The 19838-nt window shown below is 40.1% G+C and overlaps 1 protein-coding gene across 1 annotated transcript in view; it reads right to left on the bottom strand.

Annotated features, from left to right (window-relative positions):
* Nucleotides 1–6536: 6536 nt before the first annotated feature.
* Nucleotides 6537–19838, bottom strand: part of C7 (complement C7) — a 59655-nt gene continuing 46353 nt past the window's right edge. Inside the window, exons 16-18 of the mRNA XM_034523255.2 lie at nt 12466–12559; nt 8892–9076; nt 6537–7525 (exon numbers count right to left, since the gene is read on the bottom strand). Of these exons, the coding sequence (XP_034379146.1) occupies nt 7344–7525; nt 8892–9076; nt 12466–12559 (461 nt within the window). The 3' untranslated portion in view covers nt 6537–7343. The remainder of the gene's footprint in view (nt 7526–8891; nt 9077–12465; nt 12560–19838) is intronic.

Raw genomic sequence — 19838 nt, 5'->3', positions numbered from 1 at the left:
GTTGTCTCTTGATATTAACACACCCTGTGATTAAGGTTCAATGAGAAACTTTAACCTAATATGGAAATGATTACTAATGGCCAAATTTCTTCAATAAATAAAGGCTTGTCCATCCTCAGACTATAAAAAAAGAACCACTTCCAGTTTATCTGTTTGCTAAAGACAAAGGGATACAGACTGAGTTGTGGAGGAGAGTGATAATAAATGCCACCTCTCGTGGGTATCGCACAGAAGTTCTCAACCTTTGGGGGGTTGAATAACCATTTTACAGGGGTCGCTCAAGATCATCAGAAACCACTGATGTTACATTACCAATCATAACAGTAGAAAAACTACATTTATGAAGTTTTATCCTTGGGGGTCACCACAACATGAAAAGCTCTATTAAAAGGTTGCAGCATTAGAAAGGTTGAGAGCCGCTGCTACAGCTCCTTCGGGCCCCTTGAGTAGCATCCAATATTCAAGCTAAGACCTGGTTACTGAAATGAAACAGTATATGTAGATGAAGATACGAGAGTGGGACCTTATGGTGGGATTGATGCCCATGAAAAAAGAGGAATCTGAGCTCTCTCTTTCTCTGTGTGCAGATGCCATAAGAAGGCAGCCATGTGCAAAGTAGGAAGTAGTCTTCCACAGACACCAGATCTTCTTGATCTTGATTTTCTAGCTTTCTGAACAGGGACAGACAATAGTTGGTCGTTGAAGCTACAGAATCTTATGAGTTCCGTTTGGATTTGTGTAGCTAAATGCGGCAGTCAGGAGAAATCCGGCAACAATAAAGTGCATAATGGCCAAAAATCAAACGTAACAAATCCAGGGTGTTCCCAGCAGCTCTTAGTTCTGAACATCCAGCATCCATACTATGTAGTTCCCATGATATGACAGCAATATTGGCTAAAACACCTTAGTTCAGATTCAAGACTATTTTGTGTTACTTATTGCACTGTTTTTATCCTGCATACAAAGTCTCTGCTCTTATAGAAACATAATGGTTTAATTACAGAAAGCAAAATGTGCATTGTTCTCCTTCTGTCATTTGGCAGCTTGTATCAAATTAGTATATGTTCAGATTGAATTGTGTTAAAAAAAAATATTTGATTTTTTTAATTGCTGCTTGAGTTATTGACTTGAGTTTTATGTTTTAAAAATCATTAGTGACTTTGAGTTCAAGAGAAAGACAAAATCTCAAATAATTTCTGAAATGGCAAACACACTTCTCCCATTTTGTTTATTTATGTGAGGTAGGTTATATCCTCAGCTTGACCATTATAACATCCAAGTATTGATTAAATTTGAAAATATTTGAAGATGCCTTATGTCCTGAAGTATTAAATCAGCCAATATTTATTCTCTACATAAAATAAATATACACATCCATTGTGTTATATGAAATTTTTACCTTCAACTTTTTTTAGGGGAGTGTATGCACATACTTGAGCTTGTAGAGGTCAGAAGTCAACCCTGGGTGTTGTTCCTCCAGGACTGCCATTTATTTATTTATTTATTTATTTATTTATTTATTCATTTATTTATTTTTGATACAAGGTCTCTTATGAGGACCTGGGACTCAACCATGCTAGGCTTGCTGAACAATGAACTCCAGGTATCTGCATGTCTTTGTTTTTTAATATACCTGTTGTTGCTTCTGCACTAGGACTAGTCCTAGTTCCACTAGGACTGCAAGTTTGCATCACCTATAGCTTTTATGTAGGTACTGGGGATCGATCTCGGGTACTCATACTTTCACAAATACGTCATCAACTAAGCTTCCTTCCCATCCCCTTCCTTTCATCTTTAACACATGGGAGAATTGTGTGTATACCTAAAACTTATTTTAAAATACATTTCTTCATGATTTATCACCAGCAAAGAAAAAAAGAAAAAGAGAAACAGAAAAAAAAAAGTAACACAGGAAAAAAAAAAGAGGACAGGGAGAGAAAAATTAGGAATGAAATGCTTCCCACAGGGGAAAAAAAATGAAAGACACACCATCTTCTTTAGGGTTTTACTGCTGTGAAGAGACACCATGACCAAGGTACATGTTTACAAAAGAAAGCATTTAATTGGGGCTGGCTTAAAGTTTTAGAGGTCTGGTCTGTTATCGTCATAGCAAGAAGTATGGCAGTGTGCAGGCAGACATGGTGCTGGAGGAGCTGAGAATTCTACATCTTGATCAGAGGGCAGCAGAAGGGGACTATGCCACACTGGGCATAGCTTGAGCATAGGAGACTCAAAGGCCACCTCCACAGTGACACACTTCCTCCGAGGCCACACCTACTCCAAGATGCCATACCTAATAGCACCACTCTCTGTGGACCAGGCATTCAAACATGAGTCTATGGGGGCTGTTCGTATTCAAGCCACCACACACACACACACACACACACACACACACACACACTTCAGTCTATGCTAAGGCTTCAGAGTAACAACACCACAGCAAGAAGCCACCCCTACTCGTTAAGGGACAAGCAATATGGTGAAACAGAATGGGAGGCAGGAGGGCCACTTCCAGACTTAAGCACACAGGCTTTCTGCTGGCTAGCTGTTAAAACCAGGACAAATTTGTAAAGTTGATATTTTACTGAACATATGCCTTCAGTGTGCTCAGCACCAGAAACACCTTAGCCAGCCTGAAAGAGACAGAGGCCTACATCTCTTCAAAGATGCTTTTATCTGTTACTTCAGTGAACCTGTAACCACATCCATTAAGTCAATAAGATCCTTGGGGTGTTTGGGAATGTTCATTATCATTCCATCTAAGACATAAAAGTCAGGCTAGTAGATCTGGGCACAGGTTTGTACCACTCCTGGTAGGAGTCGTTCTTGGTGCCATCTATTTAGAAAAGACACAAGCGCTCTGGTGAGTGGGCTCCGTAGTGGTCACCTATTAATATTCTCACAGTGCACTTTGGTTGTACTTGGTGTCACAACACTAGTTCTGAGCCTTTTATGTAACTCACTTTCTCATGAGACTCTTAGGCCAGATTTTTCTTTCATGGAAAAATTCTATTTTACTATTGATAATAATGTCCCTTTCTTCATTGTCTTCCCAGCTCCCAGGGCTGACTTGTTACTAGGTATGGACCTACAAATACATATTACATTGTGTGTATTTTGCAGATAATTCTCCTCTTTCTTGATCATCAGAACCTGTCTTGTGCCTAAGGCCCTTCCTCTGGAATTCATCTCATGTGCCCTCTCACCAAGAAGCATGGAGATCACAATGACAATAGAGCAAAGCAGAGGACCACCCTCCACCCATGCCTGGAACCTTCTGTCTTCTCCTGCCCACATCCTCGCCTCCAGCCCAGCCCCTCAGAAACAACGACAGCCTCTCTATATGGCTTCCTCAACCCCAGGCTAAAGAAACAAGTATTTCAATGGAACTGATATTTTGAGTATAAAATCTGGAGCTTTGCCTTCACAGCCTGACGGGAACAAATAAAAAGACAAATTGTAGGTCTGTGGCTGTCACAGCGGGGACTCCTATCATGCCATCAGCTTTCATGTTCCCAAATGTGCAAACTGCCTGAAAGACCAAGGTAATTGAAAGGCAGACATAAACCTCTCTGGTTTCTCGATATTAATCGAAATTGCCTCCTCCTGAAGTTGCTTTATGCTTTAGTATTCTGAAAGAAATACAGGCCATTCTGTTTTCAACACAAATATCAAATACCTCTAACCAGCCCACCATGAAGAAAGGTCTCTGTGGACTGGTAGGTGACAGGGCTAACCTAGTGTCATCGTACTTCCAATCCTGTTCTTAAATGGCGCTCGCTCGCTTGCTCGCTCTCTCTTTCTTCCTCCCTCCTTTCCTTTCCTCCCTCTTCCTTCCTCCCTCACTTCCCCCTCCCTTTCTTACTTCCTCTTCACTCTCCTCTCCCCCCTCCTCTTGTGCCTTCTTTTTCTCCCCATCTTTGTTTCTTCTTGTCCGTGTACTCCTATATCAGAAGAGAATGAATAGTGATCATGCCTGGAACACGCACCTCGTCATTCATGAGAGGTTGCGGTGTTTTAATCTCACCTTCAAGTTTCTCATGCCATCTGCTAGCTGTGCCCCTGCCCTTGCAAATAACATAAATATCTAGGTGGATGCTATGGTTTGGCTGTTTCCATGAAGTGGTGCTGTTGGAGCCTGGTAGAAGGTCAATAAAGATGTATCTTCACAGGAAAATGGAAGACTCTGCATTTTATTCTCTTTTCTTTTTGCATCATGGCTCCTGGTTTTGATCTCCCACGTGCTCCTGCAGTAATGTGACAGCTTCACGTGAAGCTCAGATTCATGGAGTCAGTCCATTAGGGATTGGAACCTCCATAACCATCATAAATATTTTTTCTAATAAATTGATTGTCTCCAGTACTTTGTTATAATTATTGGAAGACGGCTAATATTGAAAGCTGGTCTATGTGAGTATAAGAATGTTGGGTTGAAATAGAAAAAATATATGTAAATGATAAACAATAGGATCCAAACATCTGAATCTGATGGAAAAGCAGTAATAATTTCTGTGTAGACATATCTAACGCCATTTCAGGGAGTAGTGGGTAAATCAGGTGTCCAGTACCTACAGCTCTGAGCATGCTCTTCACAACTTGGTAAGGTCGCATTTTATATGAAGCTGAGCTCAGCCATCAGCTGCCCAGGTGAGAGGAGAACATTGTTATCTGAGCAGTTGCAGGAAAACCCAGATTTGTAGAGTGCTTCAGCAGGCATACTCACCATTGTCTACCCTACAGTACCCCCCCCCCGCACTCGTGACTAGTCATGCTCTTCCCTCAGACCAGAAGAATGGCAAGACTCCTGGAGGGATGTGGGGAGGAGAGACTACAATTGGAGCAGTTTCTATGGTTCTGAGAAAACCCAGCACACTGATGGCAGCACTTCTGTTGATCATTTAACAGGAACTGTGTGAGATCACAGGAATGCAGCTCCTAACACTGTCAAGACATCTTCTAAGGCTGCTTCGATCAGTAATTTGCAAAGTCTGTTCAAATGGTGGGTGAAGATCTGTTTGCCACATGGCTCCCTGGAAGTAGTGAGAGTAAAGGACTCATCTCTCCTCCCCCTAGATCCAAATACCCTTGATTTCTGCCTTTTAGGCAATACTCTACCATTGATCACATAATTCTCCGTTGGTCTGAGACCAGTACAAGAAGACAGGAAAGATTTGTTCTCTTTGCCTTTTATTCACTTATGACACAAACAATTCCTCCTCACTTTTCTCACAGACTTCTGCTTACAGAGCTTGTTTTTAAATTTTCAAAGCATCTTCAATGAGTCATTATCCAAAATAAGTTCCCTCTTGAAGACCTGTTACAGCAATTCTGGTTCTCTGTAGGTAACTGTGAATGCCCCTGTATGACTAGAGGAAAAGTCAATATGCATAAAAACGTTCAAGAGGGATAGGGTAGGACACAAATAGAGTATCTCAAAATACCTATCAACAGCCACCTTCCCTCCTCCCATCCTCATGTATTCATCCATCCTTTGTGTCTCCCCCAGGAATGCTGTTGAAACTTCTGTCTCAAATACCTTGGCTTTTAAATGTGCTCATTCAAAATGTTTTGACCAGAAGAGTTTTCTGTTTCAGATATTTTTGGACTTTAGGATACTTGTACATACAAGGTGAGATATTGAGGAGAACTGGATCCAAATCTAGAGACAGAACTCATTTATATGTCACATCAACCTGAAAGTCATTTTACATGACATTTTTAGCACTTGGATTGTGACCTGCCATGATGAGACCAGAGGTGGAGAATTCTTTACTCATGGAGGTCTTCTATCATGTCATCAATGGGTTTTAAATTTTAAAAGCATTGGAGAAATTGGATTTTCAATTCAGAAGTGCTCATAAGTAGTGGAATCTTAACTTCAGGCTAACAAGGAAATAAGAGGAAGACTGGAGCATGTTGAGATCAGTTCTCCTAAATGATTCTTTATCTGCTTCCTCTTATGGGGCTCAACAGTCAATCCTGGCATTTTCAAATCAACACCTATACCCAGGAAAGATGTCAAATCCATAGTATCCTCTAAATCAGTGCAGTTAATATATTTAAGTGTGATTGTTTTCAATAAATGAAACCGACAACCGTGCAACTTCTATATATAACATCTGCATCAAAACTCAAAGGAAACTGTTATGAAAAGCTCCATCTGGAATAGTCACATCAGACACTATGTACTTTGAAAATATCTAAATAATAAGATCTTGAATGCATTTTCTACTCCTTAGCAACTTAAAGTTTGTTTGAAATATACCTAACAGGCTCAAAAAGAAAAAAACACACAGAGATAGTGTTTGTACATATTTTAAGCTCTATTTAAGCCCACGCACGACACCTTCGACAGCTGGATTTTTTGTTGCTGTTATGTTTAATAAAAGATGACTAAGAAATAGACCAAATATCAATGTCTTAAATTGTGTGCTTCTAGAAAAATCTAGGGCTGTAACCACATTAGGGAGGATTATTCTCGAATATGCATCACTAAATAGCTCTAGCATAAACTGACGCTTCTTTCAAAAGCAGAGTGATTTTCAGGGTATATTTGACACATCCGGAAGAAAACCCCCAAGAGACTGAATCATATTTGCTCTCAGACAAGCAGGCAGACGGTGCCCTGTGACCATAGCATGATGAATTCTGCTTTGACATTTAAGGAGTTTGATCTTCTAACAAGAAGAAAGATCCTACATGTGGGAATGGCTCAGAAGAGCAAAGCATGACATCACCCCTCGGGATGGAAATAATTATATCTGTCTGCTTCTCCCAGTGTGTGCGTGTGTGTGTGTGTGTGTGTGTGTGTGTGTGTGTGTGTGTGTGTGTTTGATTTCACTGAGGAAAGGCAATCTCTGTAATCAGGAAATTATGTTCTTTCTGTTTTCCTAATCAACTCGGAGGAGGAACACAGGCCCATGGACTGGGTCAATCACAGTCAACAAAATCATAGGGATGAATGAATGAATGAATGAATGAATGAAGAAAATGTGTCTCTAGTCTCTTCCTGTAAGGTTACAGACAAAAAAAAAAAAAAAAAAATGTCAAATCCCAATGCAGTTTTCCACAACCTCACATATAGCTCAGCATGCCATGGTTCATGAGTGTTCTTCATACTACTTGTAAAGGAGGGAAATCTGGCCTGGGGTTTGAGGAAACAAAGGATTTGTTTGCACAGGTGGCTGAACAGGGAAGGGAGAAGTAAATATTGGAGAGAAAGGAGAAAGGATTATGCCTTCCTGCTAGGAAAGTGGTCTAAGGACCAGTTACAGATGTTTTAACCCATCATCCATTGCCACTAGATTCTGATGAAGAGGATCAAGCCCCACCCCCTCCAGATCCTACTGGGCTTCCCCAGCACAGGGCTTTATGGCTGTGACAGAGATGCTCTGCCCTCTGCACTTTAAGATGCCAGCCTCACACTCAGACATTGTCTCCTCTTTGCCATTCACTTCCACACAGATTCTGTAGCCTGCATTCTGGCACTCCGATACTTCTCTGCAGACACATTTGCTGGTCTGATCTGGAAGAACAAGCGAGGGAGATTTAATGGCACATGGTGGAGGTGGGAGAGTCAAAGCACATTACCTCCAAAGTAATGACATGCTAATGAGAGAGCTCCTACCCTGAGCAATACAATAAACTATCTGCTGGAAGAGCATTAAGATCAGGAAATGGGGCCATTTTTCTTCACTCAGAATAAATAGGCTTGGAAAATTCGTGCCAGGCTTTCTACTGGCTAGACACACATGAGGCAGGTCTATCCAAGTCAGGAGCTCTCCATCTCTTTCCTCATAGAGACTGTCATCTTTGTGAGTCAGAAATCAAGTATAATTTTTTGCTCCCCAGACCAAGTAAGATGGTTTCAGGAGAGACTAGAGTGTCAAAGTTCAGAGACAGAGAAAGAAAAGAATAAAAAAATTATTCAAAAGAGAAAGTATGGCATTCAAAAGGTGCTTGTCTTATAAAACCTGATCAGAAACAAGGAGAAAGCAGGAGAATGACATGGTGGGAATACATCGCCCAGGTCCTCCAGGGGAAATGTAACAAGGTCAACCAGAGAACAGTAAAGCAAAAACAAGCTGGATGGGACCAGAGCAAACATCTCCATCCTACCACAACTGATGAGGGAAGTGGGGAGGTCACTATGGGGCACACAGGACAGAGAAGGAGGAACTTGGAAGATGTATGTACCATGTAGTTCAGTTTCCACATTTACACATAAAGAAACCCAGGTCAGAAGTTTGGTTCCTGCAGCCTGGCCCTTTCCTATTCACCATATGCCCCCAAAACATTGGCAGTGTTGAGGATCATTGCTAAGTTCTATTTGGTCATATCCTAGTTGATACTGAATCACAATCTGAGAATATAAGTCCCTTGTCTATTCCCTTCAAAGTCTTTGGATTATTTCAAGAAGTGTCACTTTGGCACTCATATTTTTAATACCTAATACTCTTTAAACTCCCTTATAACAAGGAGAGGTTGTCCTTAATCTCAGAGTAGTATCTGACTCAAATATTCAAATTTATTTTGTTCCATCATTTGTGTATGTGTGTGTGCACACATGTGCACGCGTGCGCGCCCACATACACACATACACATGCATGTGAGTGTAGATATTTTTATATAACTCTTCTGTTCTCCCTTAATTTTTGTATTTGTATTTTATCTGCATGGGCAGCTTTACCTGTTAGCATGCCTGCACGCCACAAAGGTAGAAAGAGAATTAGTGAAGCCTGGAAGAACATAAGAGGCAGTTTCCTGTCAAGCCAATCTGACATATTTGACATCTCTATGTATCTGCTAATAAACTAGGAACTACGTTACTTGAAACTCTTGGCACTGCTGTCTTAGCATTCTTCCAGTTACAAATATGAAAGGCTACTTACTATCACATTTGCTCCATATTGGACAGGCACCACAGGCTTTCTCAGTCAAAGCAGGCAGAGTACAGCTGTCTTTGCCAACAAGAGTATAATTTCTTCTTTGACAGTGGAGAACACGCATCTTACAGATGGTCAGAGACAGAATCCGGTTGCTTCTCTCATCTCGGGCACATACATCCAAGGAGGATCTGAAAAGGAGTATATTAATACATTATTTACAAGATTTATTTTCTTCAAAGCTAAGAAAGATAAGGGAAACCAAGACTTTGTGCTTACAACCCTACATGTAATCAATCCAACAACATCCACAAAAACTGTGTCTGCTCTTTTGGTGTTCCAAGTTTTATAAGTCCGGAAACAAAGTGCTGGTTTATTTTCCTCTCAGACAGACCAAATGCAGTAAACTGGATGAGAAGCTGAATTCTGCCAGCAACTGTAGGTAGATTGATACCAAGGGAAACAGAAAAGACCAAACACTCCCAAGAGATCATGTGTAATGACTAACCTCCAAGCTCAACAGCCCTCAGAGTCCGTAATTCAGCATTGCTCACTAAAACCCTTAAGGAAGCAAGGGAAGATGAAAGTTTCTCAATGCTATTTTTGTTTATTTTATTATGTTTAACTCTGTGTGGTACGTGAGTGTGTGTGTGTGTGTGTGTGTCTGTGTGTGTGTGTGTGTGTGTGTGTGTGTGTGTGTGTGCTTATTTTCACAGGAGTGCAGGTGCCTACGGGCCTGAGGAGTGAGATCTCCTGAGGCTGGAGGTACACATAGTTTTGAAATGCTTGATGTGGGTGTTGGGAACCAAACTCGAGTTCTCTGGAAGAGCAAGAGCTCTTAACTACTGAGTTATCCCTCCAGCCCCTTCAGTGTTATTTTTAAAAATATTTGTGTAGCCAATGAGATAATTCAATGAACAATGGCTCTTGTCACCAAATCAAATGATGTGAGTTTGATCCCCAGAGCCAACATAGTGGCAAAGGAGAGCCAGCAAGTTGTCCTCAGACTTCTCCACTTGTACTATAGTGTGATACCCTCTGCCCAACTCCCCCAATGGAAGTGCCTGTGCTTACAAAGGATTTAAAAATATTTTCACTAAAGATCTTATTTTTCTTTTCTTAACAACTGTTACTAAAAATGTTACAATATAGCTATTTAGAAATACAATTTTAAAAATAAATATTTCCTAAACTGGGAATATACCCAGAGTGGCATGCATAATCTCAGAACTTGAGAGATGGAAACAGAAGGAGATGTTTAATGCCCATCTCAGCTACACAGTGAGTTCAAGGCTAACCTGGACATACAAGACCTGTCTCAGACTCTTTGCTAACTCCCGTATTCACCCCACCCCAGAAAACATTCCACTTCTGAATACTGATGGATATGAAAAGTATTGTTATAGGTAAAAGTCTTAGAGAGCAGAACTATTTTGTTGTTATTGTTGGGTTTTAGTTTTTGAGACTGAGCAACTCTGTGTATTTGTGGCTGTCCTAGAACTCATTCTGTGGACTAAGCTGGCCTTGAATTCACAGAGATCCATCCTATCTCTGCTTCCTAAGTGCTAGGATTAAAGGTACACACCACCATTGCTGGGCTCAAAGCATATTTTATATACTAGACAGAAAGGACAGAAAGATTTTACATTCACATACTTTATTTAGTTTTAATTTTTTCCTCTTTGACCTAGACCTAAATATTGTGTGTGTGTATATATATATATTATTTATAGGTATATATATGGTATAGATAGACACCATATATATATATACATATATATATGTATATAGTATATATATGTGTATATATATAGTATATATATACTATATATGTGGTATAATTTTTATCTGTTTCTTTAAAGTTTGGCTAGAACTACTTAGAGTAGTTTAAAAGCAAAAACTTTACAAAGATATGTTGATATTGGCATCCAACACCTTGAATGCCTACACATGACAGAATGAGGACTAGCTGGGGGGCAGGGGCACATATTGTGGGGAGTTAGAAAGAGAAAGAATTTGATTCAAATAAATAATGGCTATAAGACAGTGAGTGACCCCAGAGTTGAGACACTCGAAGAAGGATGCATCTGGACTGATCACAGTTGTCACTTGAACAGTTCACTGATTTTCTGCATACTCAGAGTCATGAGATGTAGTCACCATTGCCCCCCTGTTCATTCAGGAAGTAGATATGGATTTTAATCAGCATGGCAACTACAGAGTATTCAGTAAATTGCTATTTTGAATCTTAAAGGTGAACCAACTGTACTGGCTGGTCTTGTGTGTCAACTTGACACAAGCTAAAGTTATCACAGAGAAAGGATTCCCTAGAGGAAATGCCTCCATGACATCCAGTTCTAATGCATTTTCTCAATTAGTGATCAAGGGGGAAGGTCCTAGTCCATTATGGCTGATGCCATTTCTGGGCTGGTAGTCCTGAGTTCTATAAGAAAGCAAGCTGAGCAAGCCAGGGGAAGCAAGCCAGTAAGCAGCACCCTCCATGGCCTCTGCATCAGCTCCTGCTTCCTAACCTCCTTGAGTTCCAGTCCTGACTTCCTTTGGTGATGAACAGCAGTGTGGACATGTAAGCTGAATAAACCCTTTCCTCCACAACTTGTTTCTTGGCAACATCTTGTGATGTTTTTTGCAGGAATACAAACCCTGACTAAGACACCAACTTAAGTCCTTAATCTTAAAAATGAAAATGGTCCAGAGACTGAATGTCTCCTACATCCTCCCAAACCCCTCTTCATTGCTCCTCATCTTCTTGGAAGTTTGGCATGAAAAGACCTCTAGCAATTCCACTGCCAAAGAGCACTGCTGAAGAGGTTTAAGCATGGAAGAAAATGTTGGGAATTGTTGGTAACTCTGGTTTATACCTGTGATACCTCTCAAGTCCCTAAAGGGAGTCTGCTCCTCTTTAGAAGTTGTCTCCTTGGGGCCCTCTCTGTCTTCATGCTTCATAAATATCTTTCTCCCTCTTTCGGGCCTGGGTGTGGATAAACACATGGGCTATTATATGCACTTTACTCTGCCCACATCACATTTTTGCTGGTCAACCTCTCCTCCTCCTCACTTAATTGTACTACCTGCATCTTGCTAGGACTTTGACACTGGCTTCCAGGAGTTTCTTCACAAACCCTTCTGCAATCGGTGGCCAGAAATTGGTAGCATTCTTGGAATGCAGACTTGGAAAGGAAGCCTCTCGAGTCAGAAAAGCAGCTGCTCTGTAATCTATTGGTATTGCTTTTTAAACGTTTATGTCCCTAGGGAATTTCAGCCTAATCCTCTAAAGCTCTAAATCCTCAGGTGACAGTTCTGTCATTTTGCTTCACTTTATATAGAGAACAAGCGGTGCTCCAGCGGACCTTCCGTGCCTCGCTCCTCCAGATTATCATTCTGCTTAATACGGTGGCTGTCAGCCTATGAACTATAACAGGCAGGAGTGGGCCAGATTAAGATGCAAAAGACACTTAGCTCTCTGGAAACCATGCCTTCAATTCAATAAGCTCTACAGAGCCATCCCCATTTACCCCGGATAAAATCAAACAGAAAAGTGAGCGGCAAAGCCAGAGCTTACCCGCACTCATAGGGCATTTTACAGACACACTTTGAGTTCTGCAGTTTCTCCCAGGGCTGGCATGCAGGGGCTGCTGGTGGTAGAGTGCTGGTGACTAAAAGAAACATTTAAGAGTGACGATCATTACAGTATACGCCTTGCTTTACCATAGAATTGATGAATCAGAATCTGCGGGATGCTTTACTACAAAGATTTCTTAAAGATAAAAGAAAGGATGTGGATCTGGGGGGAGGAGACGGTGTGGAGGATCTAGGAGGAATTGGAGGAGAACCATAATCAGAACATAGTGCACAAAAAAAAATCTGCTTTCAGTTTAAAAATTAAAGGAAAACAGCTCTAATCTCTAACCAAACAACTATCTCCAATTGATATCTGCTTCCAAAGGAAAGATTCGTTTTCTCCAATGGCGTTTCACTGGATACATTGACCACACTTCAGAGTGGGCTCCATGCGCAGCAGTGGAAGGCCAACACACAATGAACTCAATAGTAGCTTTGTAGACACTTGTCTCATATTGTTTGCTAGAGTACTTTCTTTTTGTCTTACTGATCTTTTACTTAAATATTATGTTCTCCAGTTGAGTGTTTTTAGTGTGTGTGTGTGTGTTTCTTGTATTTTCTCTTTTTTTAAATTCTGGTTTGTTTGGTTTTGTTGTTGTTTACCTGTTTGTTTTCTAAAGACAAAGAGAAAGAAAGGGCACAGAGTTGTGGATAAGGAGTATAGAGGATCTCAGAGGTGTGATCAGATTAGTATATAAAAAATATTTTTCAATTAAAAAAATACAGTAAAAATCTATGGGAACTGAACAAGTTGTATTTACATATTTAGGAGATAGAAAAAGAAAATTTTTAATTTCAGTAAATAATAACATTTTAAAATATATATTATAGCTTGGCAGTGCTGGAGCACACCTTTAATCCCAGCACTTGGGAGGCAGAGACAGGTGGATCTCAGAGTTTGAGGCCAGCCTCTTTCTACAAAGTGAGTTCCAGGACAGCCAGGGCTACACAGTAAGACTCTGTCTCAAAAAAAAAAAAAAAAAGAAACAAATACATATATATAATTTAACATTATAACATATAGTATATATTGTACATAATATAATAAATATAACATTTAACATATAATATATAATTTTGTAAAAAACATAAATGTATATGCTATATATTTTTATAAACAATAAGTCTCTAAAGCGTTCCACAGAAGAACACTCTATAAAGAGCTGCAGTGATGACAGGTACCATTTCCTAGGCGTGGCTAATGGATCATACACTGTTTACACATTTTGACTTTGAACCCTGCTGACAAGTGCCTATGCAAGAGATGAAAAACCTAAGGGTCAAAAAGTTTGGAGACTGATGCTTTCTCAAGTAGCTCCAATCTTCCTATGCAGGGTTAAGCTCGCATCTGTCTGAATCCATGGCGAGTACATCAGGTTCCCTTCACAAAGGTGAGCCTTATAAACTGGTTTTTTTTCAGACTGCATTTTGCCCTGAGCCCACCATGGGTCATAAAACCACAAAAAAGAACTTAGAGCACTGGAAAGATTGCTCAGTGGTTAAGATCACTTGCTGCTTTTTCAGAAAATCCAGGTTTGATTCCTAGCATCACATGGTAGCTCGCAACTTCCAGAAGCTCACATTCCACGGGATGTGATGTCCTCTTCCATTTTTTGTAGGTATCACTTATCCTTGTGACATATATACATACAGACAAAATGCCCATATACATTAAATAAAATACTCTTTTTTAACAATAACTTATATTGGAGAAATTTCTGGTCCCCAAGGAGAGGGCTATAGCCTCTCACATGCAAATGTTCAAGTGGCCTCCTCTCAAGATGTCTGGAGCTGCTGACATTAAAAATATTGTATCCACTGTTTTGAATCTAGAAACCCTTTTTTAAAAACAAACCATTATTTGAATTTTCACAAGTAAGCACCTTGGTGTAGCTTACAGTAATGTAAATGGAAAGCCCCTCATTGGCTCAGGCAGTTGGCAATGTGAAGTCTTAAAACACCCATTTTTTTCCCACTTTCTGCTAGCTTCATTTTAATGAAAATCATTGACATCAAACTTTTGGGCATAAAATGAGGTAGTCATTTAGTATATTATAAAAATAGTCTTCTTAGACAATCATGGGTGGTTTTTATTTTTCATTTTTATCTGAATTTATTTATTTAGTGTGTACATGAATATGGCACACGCATGGAGATCAGAAGATAACTTCCAACCATTGGGCACTGGGAGACCAAACTTAGGTCATCAAGGTTGGCAGCAAGTACCTTAACACACTGATTTTAGAAGGAAAAAAATTATAGAATACATATGTTCCTTACTGTGAAAAATATAAGCAAGTTAGACAAGATAATAACATCCCGTGAAAACATTCACAAAACTGGAAGAATGGTGGCGTTAAGAAGCATGTCTTCCACAGACATCTCAGTAGCAGTCACATTCTCTAAAGACTTGATGCGGTGTCACTCCCAGTGAGAGACAGAAGCTTGAATCAGATACTAGAAATTAACATAACACAAGGGAGAAGCATGGTATCTGAATAACAGGTTAGTCTATAGTGTCCTAGCACAATTTCCTTCTCCATCTGTCTCGTTGTGTTGTTTTCTTCGCTTTGGGGACAGGGTCTTAAAATATAGCTCAGGTTGGCCTCAAAGTTGAGTTCTCCCTGTCTCAGATCCTCAGATCACTAAGATGGTAGGTGCAGTGGCCTGAAGAAGACTACCCACCCTACACACACACACACACACAGACAGACACACACACATACATACACATACAGACACACACACATACAGACACACACACATACATATACAGAAACACACATACACACATACACATACAGACACACACACACATATACCATGGGCTCATATATTTGAAAGCTGAGTGTTTGGAAGGAATAGGAAGTATGTCCTTGTTGGAGATTTGTCTCTGGATGTGGGCTTTTAAGGTTCAAAAGCTCACACCAGTCTGTCTCTCTCTGTCTCTCTGTCTCTCTGTCTCTCTCTGTCTCTCTCTGTCTCTCTCTGTCTCTCTCTGTCTCTCTCTGTCTCTCTCTGTCTCTGTGTGTGTGTGTCTTTGGTCTGTCTCTGTCTGTTTCTCTGTGTCTGTCTCTCTCTGTATTTCTGTCTGTTTCTCAGACTCTGTCTTTCTGTCTTTCTCTGTCTCTCTGTATGCTCTGTGTCTCTCTCTGTCCCTCTCTTTCTCTATCTGTCTCTCTGTTGCTTTCTCTCTGTCTCTCTGTCTCTGTCTCTCTGTCTCTGTTTGTCTCTCTCTCTCTCTCTCTCTCTCTCTCTCTCTCTCTCTCTCTCACACACACACACACACACTCTGCTACCTGCTACAGATCAGGATGTGAAGCTTCCAGCTACTTCTGCAGCACCGTGCCTGCCTGCCTGCCTGCTGCTATATTCTCCACCACGATGATAATGAACTAAATCTCTAAAACTGTAACTAGACTCCCAGTTGACTTCTTTCTTTTACATGTGTCACATTGTGTGAAGAGACCCAACGATAGAGCAGTAACTAGGACACAGGTGTGTGTACCACTGGTTCTTTGTTTTCATCAACTATGTTATGTCAGTTTATGCAAAAAATGAAGATCGTTGAGGGTATATAAAATCTACATTTTGCAACTTTTCTGAGATCTAAAATGATTCCAAAGTAAAATGGTTCTCTATTTTTTATAAGCACATATTGTAGTTTGAATTAAAGACATATTAAATAAGATCACGTATTTGAGCGATTGGTAGCAGTGTCTGGGGACGTTATAGGACCTTTAAGAGGTACAGCCTTGATGGAAGAAGTATATCAGGAGAGGTGGGCTTTGAGACTTTAGCCCAGCCCCACCTCCAAGTCTCACTCTCTTTTCTGGGTACAGTTGTGATGTAATCAGCAAGTGTCCAACTCCTGTCACCTAATTCCATCCTTCCCCAACCATTATGGACGCTCCCTCTGGAAGCAAACAAACCCTTTCCTCTGCTTTGGGTCATGGTATTTTATCAAAGTAAAAGAAAATTAGTTAATGTAGCTTATAAAAGAATAGATTTCATTATGATATCATTATTCATGCATATACTGTACTTTGCTTATATTACGTCCTCTGTTGCTCTCTCTTACTGCCTTCCTCTCCTTGCTGGTACCCTTCTTCCCTCTAAGTAGTCATCCACTTTAATACCATACGTACTTAGCACTGTTGCTTTTGTTTTTGTTGTCATTTGTATGTACATACAGATATATATGTGTCACTGTGTGAGTGGGTGTATGTATGTGTGTGTCTGTATATGTGAGTTTGTGTGTATGTGTGTATATGTGTGTGTATGTGTGTGTGTGTGTGAGTTTGTGTGTATGAGTGTGTGTGTGTGTGTGTGTGTGTGTGTGAGTTTGTGTGTATGAGTGTGTGTGTGTGTGTGTGTGTGTGTGTGTGTGTGTGTGTGGTTAGATGGAGCTCAGAGAGCAACTTCCAGAAGTAAATCACTCCTTCCACCGGGATTTTGGAGGAAGGGTTTCTTGTTTCTACTGTACTGCACACTCCAGATAGCTGACCCCTGACCTCCCATCTCATATTAGGAATGCTGGGATTACAGATGCTCACTACTCTGTCTGACTTTTTACTTGAGTTCCAAGGATCAACTCAAGTCATCAGGTTTGTATAACATGTGCTTCTACCTGCTGAGCCACATTACCAGGCCTCAGATACAGATTTTTTTAAGAGTGCATTGAACTGCTGAGCAGTGGTGGCACATGCCTTTAATCCCAGCACTTGGGAGGTAGAGGCAGGCAGATTTCTGAGTTCTAGGACAGCCTGGTCTACAGAGTGAGTTCCAGGACAGCCAGGACTACACAGAGAAACCCTGTCTTGAACGCCCCCCCCCCCCCAAAAAAAAGAGTGCATTGAACATATGAGAGAAAAACATGCTTCAGCCTTTTCTGTTTATATGACGATCTCCAGCTCCGCCCACTTTCTTTCTGATGATACAGTTTTGTTTCTCTTTGAGGCTGATAAGACTCCACTGTGTATATATACCACATTTTCTATCTGTTCTAATTTTTAATTGTGTTTTAATATTAATATTTTTAAAGTATCAAGCTTACACCTCACTCTCCCCCACCTTGAATTATTTTTCTAGCCACACACACACAGACACACACACAGAGACACACATTCTAATTCCTGCCAAACTTCATATGCTCTTTTATTTTGTCAACCCAGTGAGTTCACTTAGTGCTGCCTATATGTACATGAATGTTTAGCCATTTACTGGGACATGGGTAGCCTCTCAGAGGCTCCATGCCTGAAGAAACCTGACCCCACACAGTAGCTCCCCGATAGGTGATTCCATTACCTAGTTCCTCAGCTATCAGTGGGACTCCATGACTTTCTCCCCAATGCATGCTAGAACTTTTTTTTCTGGTTTGATCTTGTACATGTCTTGTGCATGATAGATCACATTGTCTTCATTCATCTGTTGGTCAAAATCTAAGCTGACCCCATTTTGCTATTACAAGTGCTATAATAAATGTGGAGGTGCAGGTTTTATGTCCTATGATGACTTAGATTCCATCAGATGTGTGATATCATTGGGTTTTATGGTAGTTCCAGTTTTGGTTGTTTGAGGCATCTCTGAATTGGTTTCCACAGAGTTTGAACTAACACATTAGTGTCAGTAGTCTGTTAAGAGTTCTTCTCTTTACACTGCCAAAATTTGTTGTTGTTTGGTAAAATGTTTTTAATTATATTTGCTAGATCAAAGCACATTTATCTGAAAAACTTGAGATGGGTAGAGGTGGTGGCTGCTCAACAGGAAGAGTGGGCCTAATATTCATTATCTGTGTATTTTAAATGATGAAAATAGTGAATCTTATGATATGCATAGCTTAGCAAAATTTTTAATGACTAAATATTGAAAGATCTAGTCTTTATTTCATTCACTTGCGACTTAACCGATCTTTTGTGTTTGTATATGGAATATGTATGTGTTCATGTGCTTAGCACAACTCTTAAAGGATTAAATATTCAAAGGGCTAGTAATTTATTTGCTTATTACTTAACAGTGTGTGTGTGTGTGTGTGTGTGTGTGTGTGTGTGTGTGTATTAGAGGTGTGTGTGCAAGAGTGTGTATAGGTGGAAGTGAGAGATCAGTCTCAGGGTATCTTCTATGCCTTTCTGCCGTATTTTTTGAGACAAGATGACTCTGAACCCGGTGCTTACCATTTTGGCTAGATCAGCCAGCCAGCCAGCTGCCAGCATGCAACTGTCTGCATGTCCCCAGTGATGGGACTAAAGACATACACCACAATGCCCAGCTTTTATATGGAAGCTGGAGATTCCCAACTAGGGTCTTTGTGCATATGCAGCAAACACTCCTCCTACTGAACCATTTTTCCACTCCCACACTTAGCAGACTTTTTAAATACCAACCCTGAAAGCTGACAAACATAGGAATTTTTGTTTGCCATAGGTTTATCTTAAGTGTGATTATTGCTATCTACATATTCAGAAAAATAAATGGGTCCATAAAATATTCTTAATTAATGCCATTTTCTACTGAGCAGAGAAAATTTCATTCTAAACTATGCCATAAAATGACAGAAGCAAACATTGCAGAAAAACTATCTAATTTCCTTTGAAACAGAATTATATCCTCATTAAGTATATATTGTTCTCTTTCATTTTCAAATCATGGATACAGGTGCATTGCTTTACACAACTCAATATCTGTGCGATAGGGGACACAGTAATAAAAGCAGTTATTTTCTCATGTGTTGAGAAAAGAGCACATGAAAGCTGATGTGGAAGGCACTCCATTCATCTGCTCCACTCCTCTCTACTATCATGCATCACTACAATCCAAGCCTATATTCAATGGAACAGGGCTCCAAGAAGCCTGCTGTTCTCAGTTGTAAATGTCTAATTCACTTAGCAGTGTTCATCTTGAAATCTAGTACTTCATCCTCATAAGAACAGACAGATTTCAGCACTGAGTAAAAACTTATACTAAAGAAATATTATGGAAAGTAAAATGTACATGAGCTTTCCTTCTTTCTCAGTTATAACTGTTAAAAGCATCTTTCCAGGCTGGAGAGATAGCTCAGCAGTTAAGAGTACTTGCTGTTCTTACACTAGACCTGGGTTCAGTTTCTGGCACCTACATAGCAGCTCACAACTGTACTAAACTCCAGTTCCAGGGTATCCAATGCCCTCTTTTGGCCTCTGTAAGCACTAGGCTCAAACACAGTGCACTTACATTCATGCAGGCAAAATATGCATACACATAAAATAAAAAAAATATCTTTTAAAATTATTAAACAATGTATTTATGTTTGTTAATGTACAATAAAACAATCTGTTT

The sequence above is a fragment of the Arvicanthis niloticus genome, chromosome 19 (assembly GCF_011762505.2).
Source record: "Arvicanthis niloticus isolate mArvNil1 chromosome 19, mArvNil1.pat.X, whole genome shotgun sequence".
NCBI lineage: Eukaryota > Metazoa > Chordata > Mammalia > Rodentia > Muridae > Arvicanthis > Arvicanthis niloticus.
The sequence above is the reverse complement of the archived record's forward strand: the minus strand, read 5'-3'. Positions and strand labels throughout refer to the sequence as shown.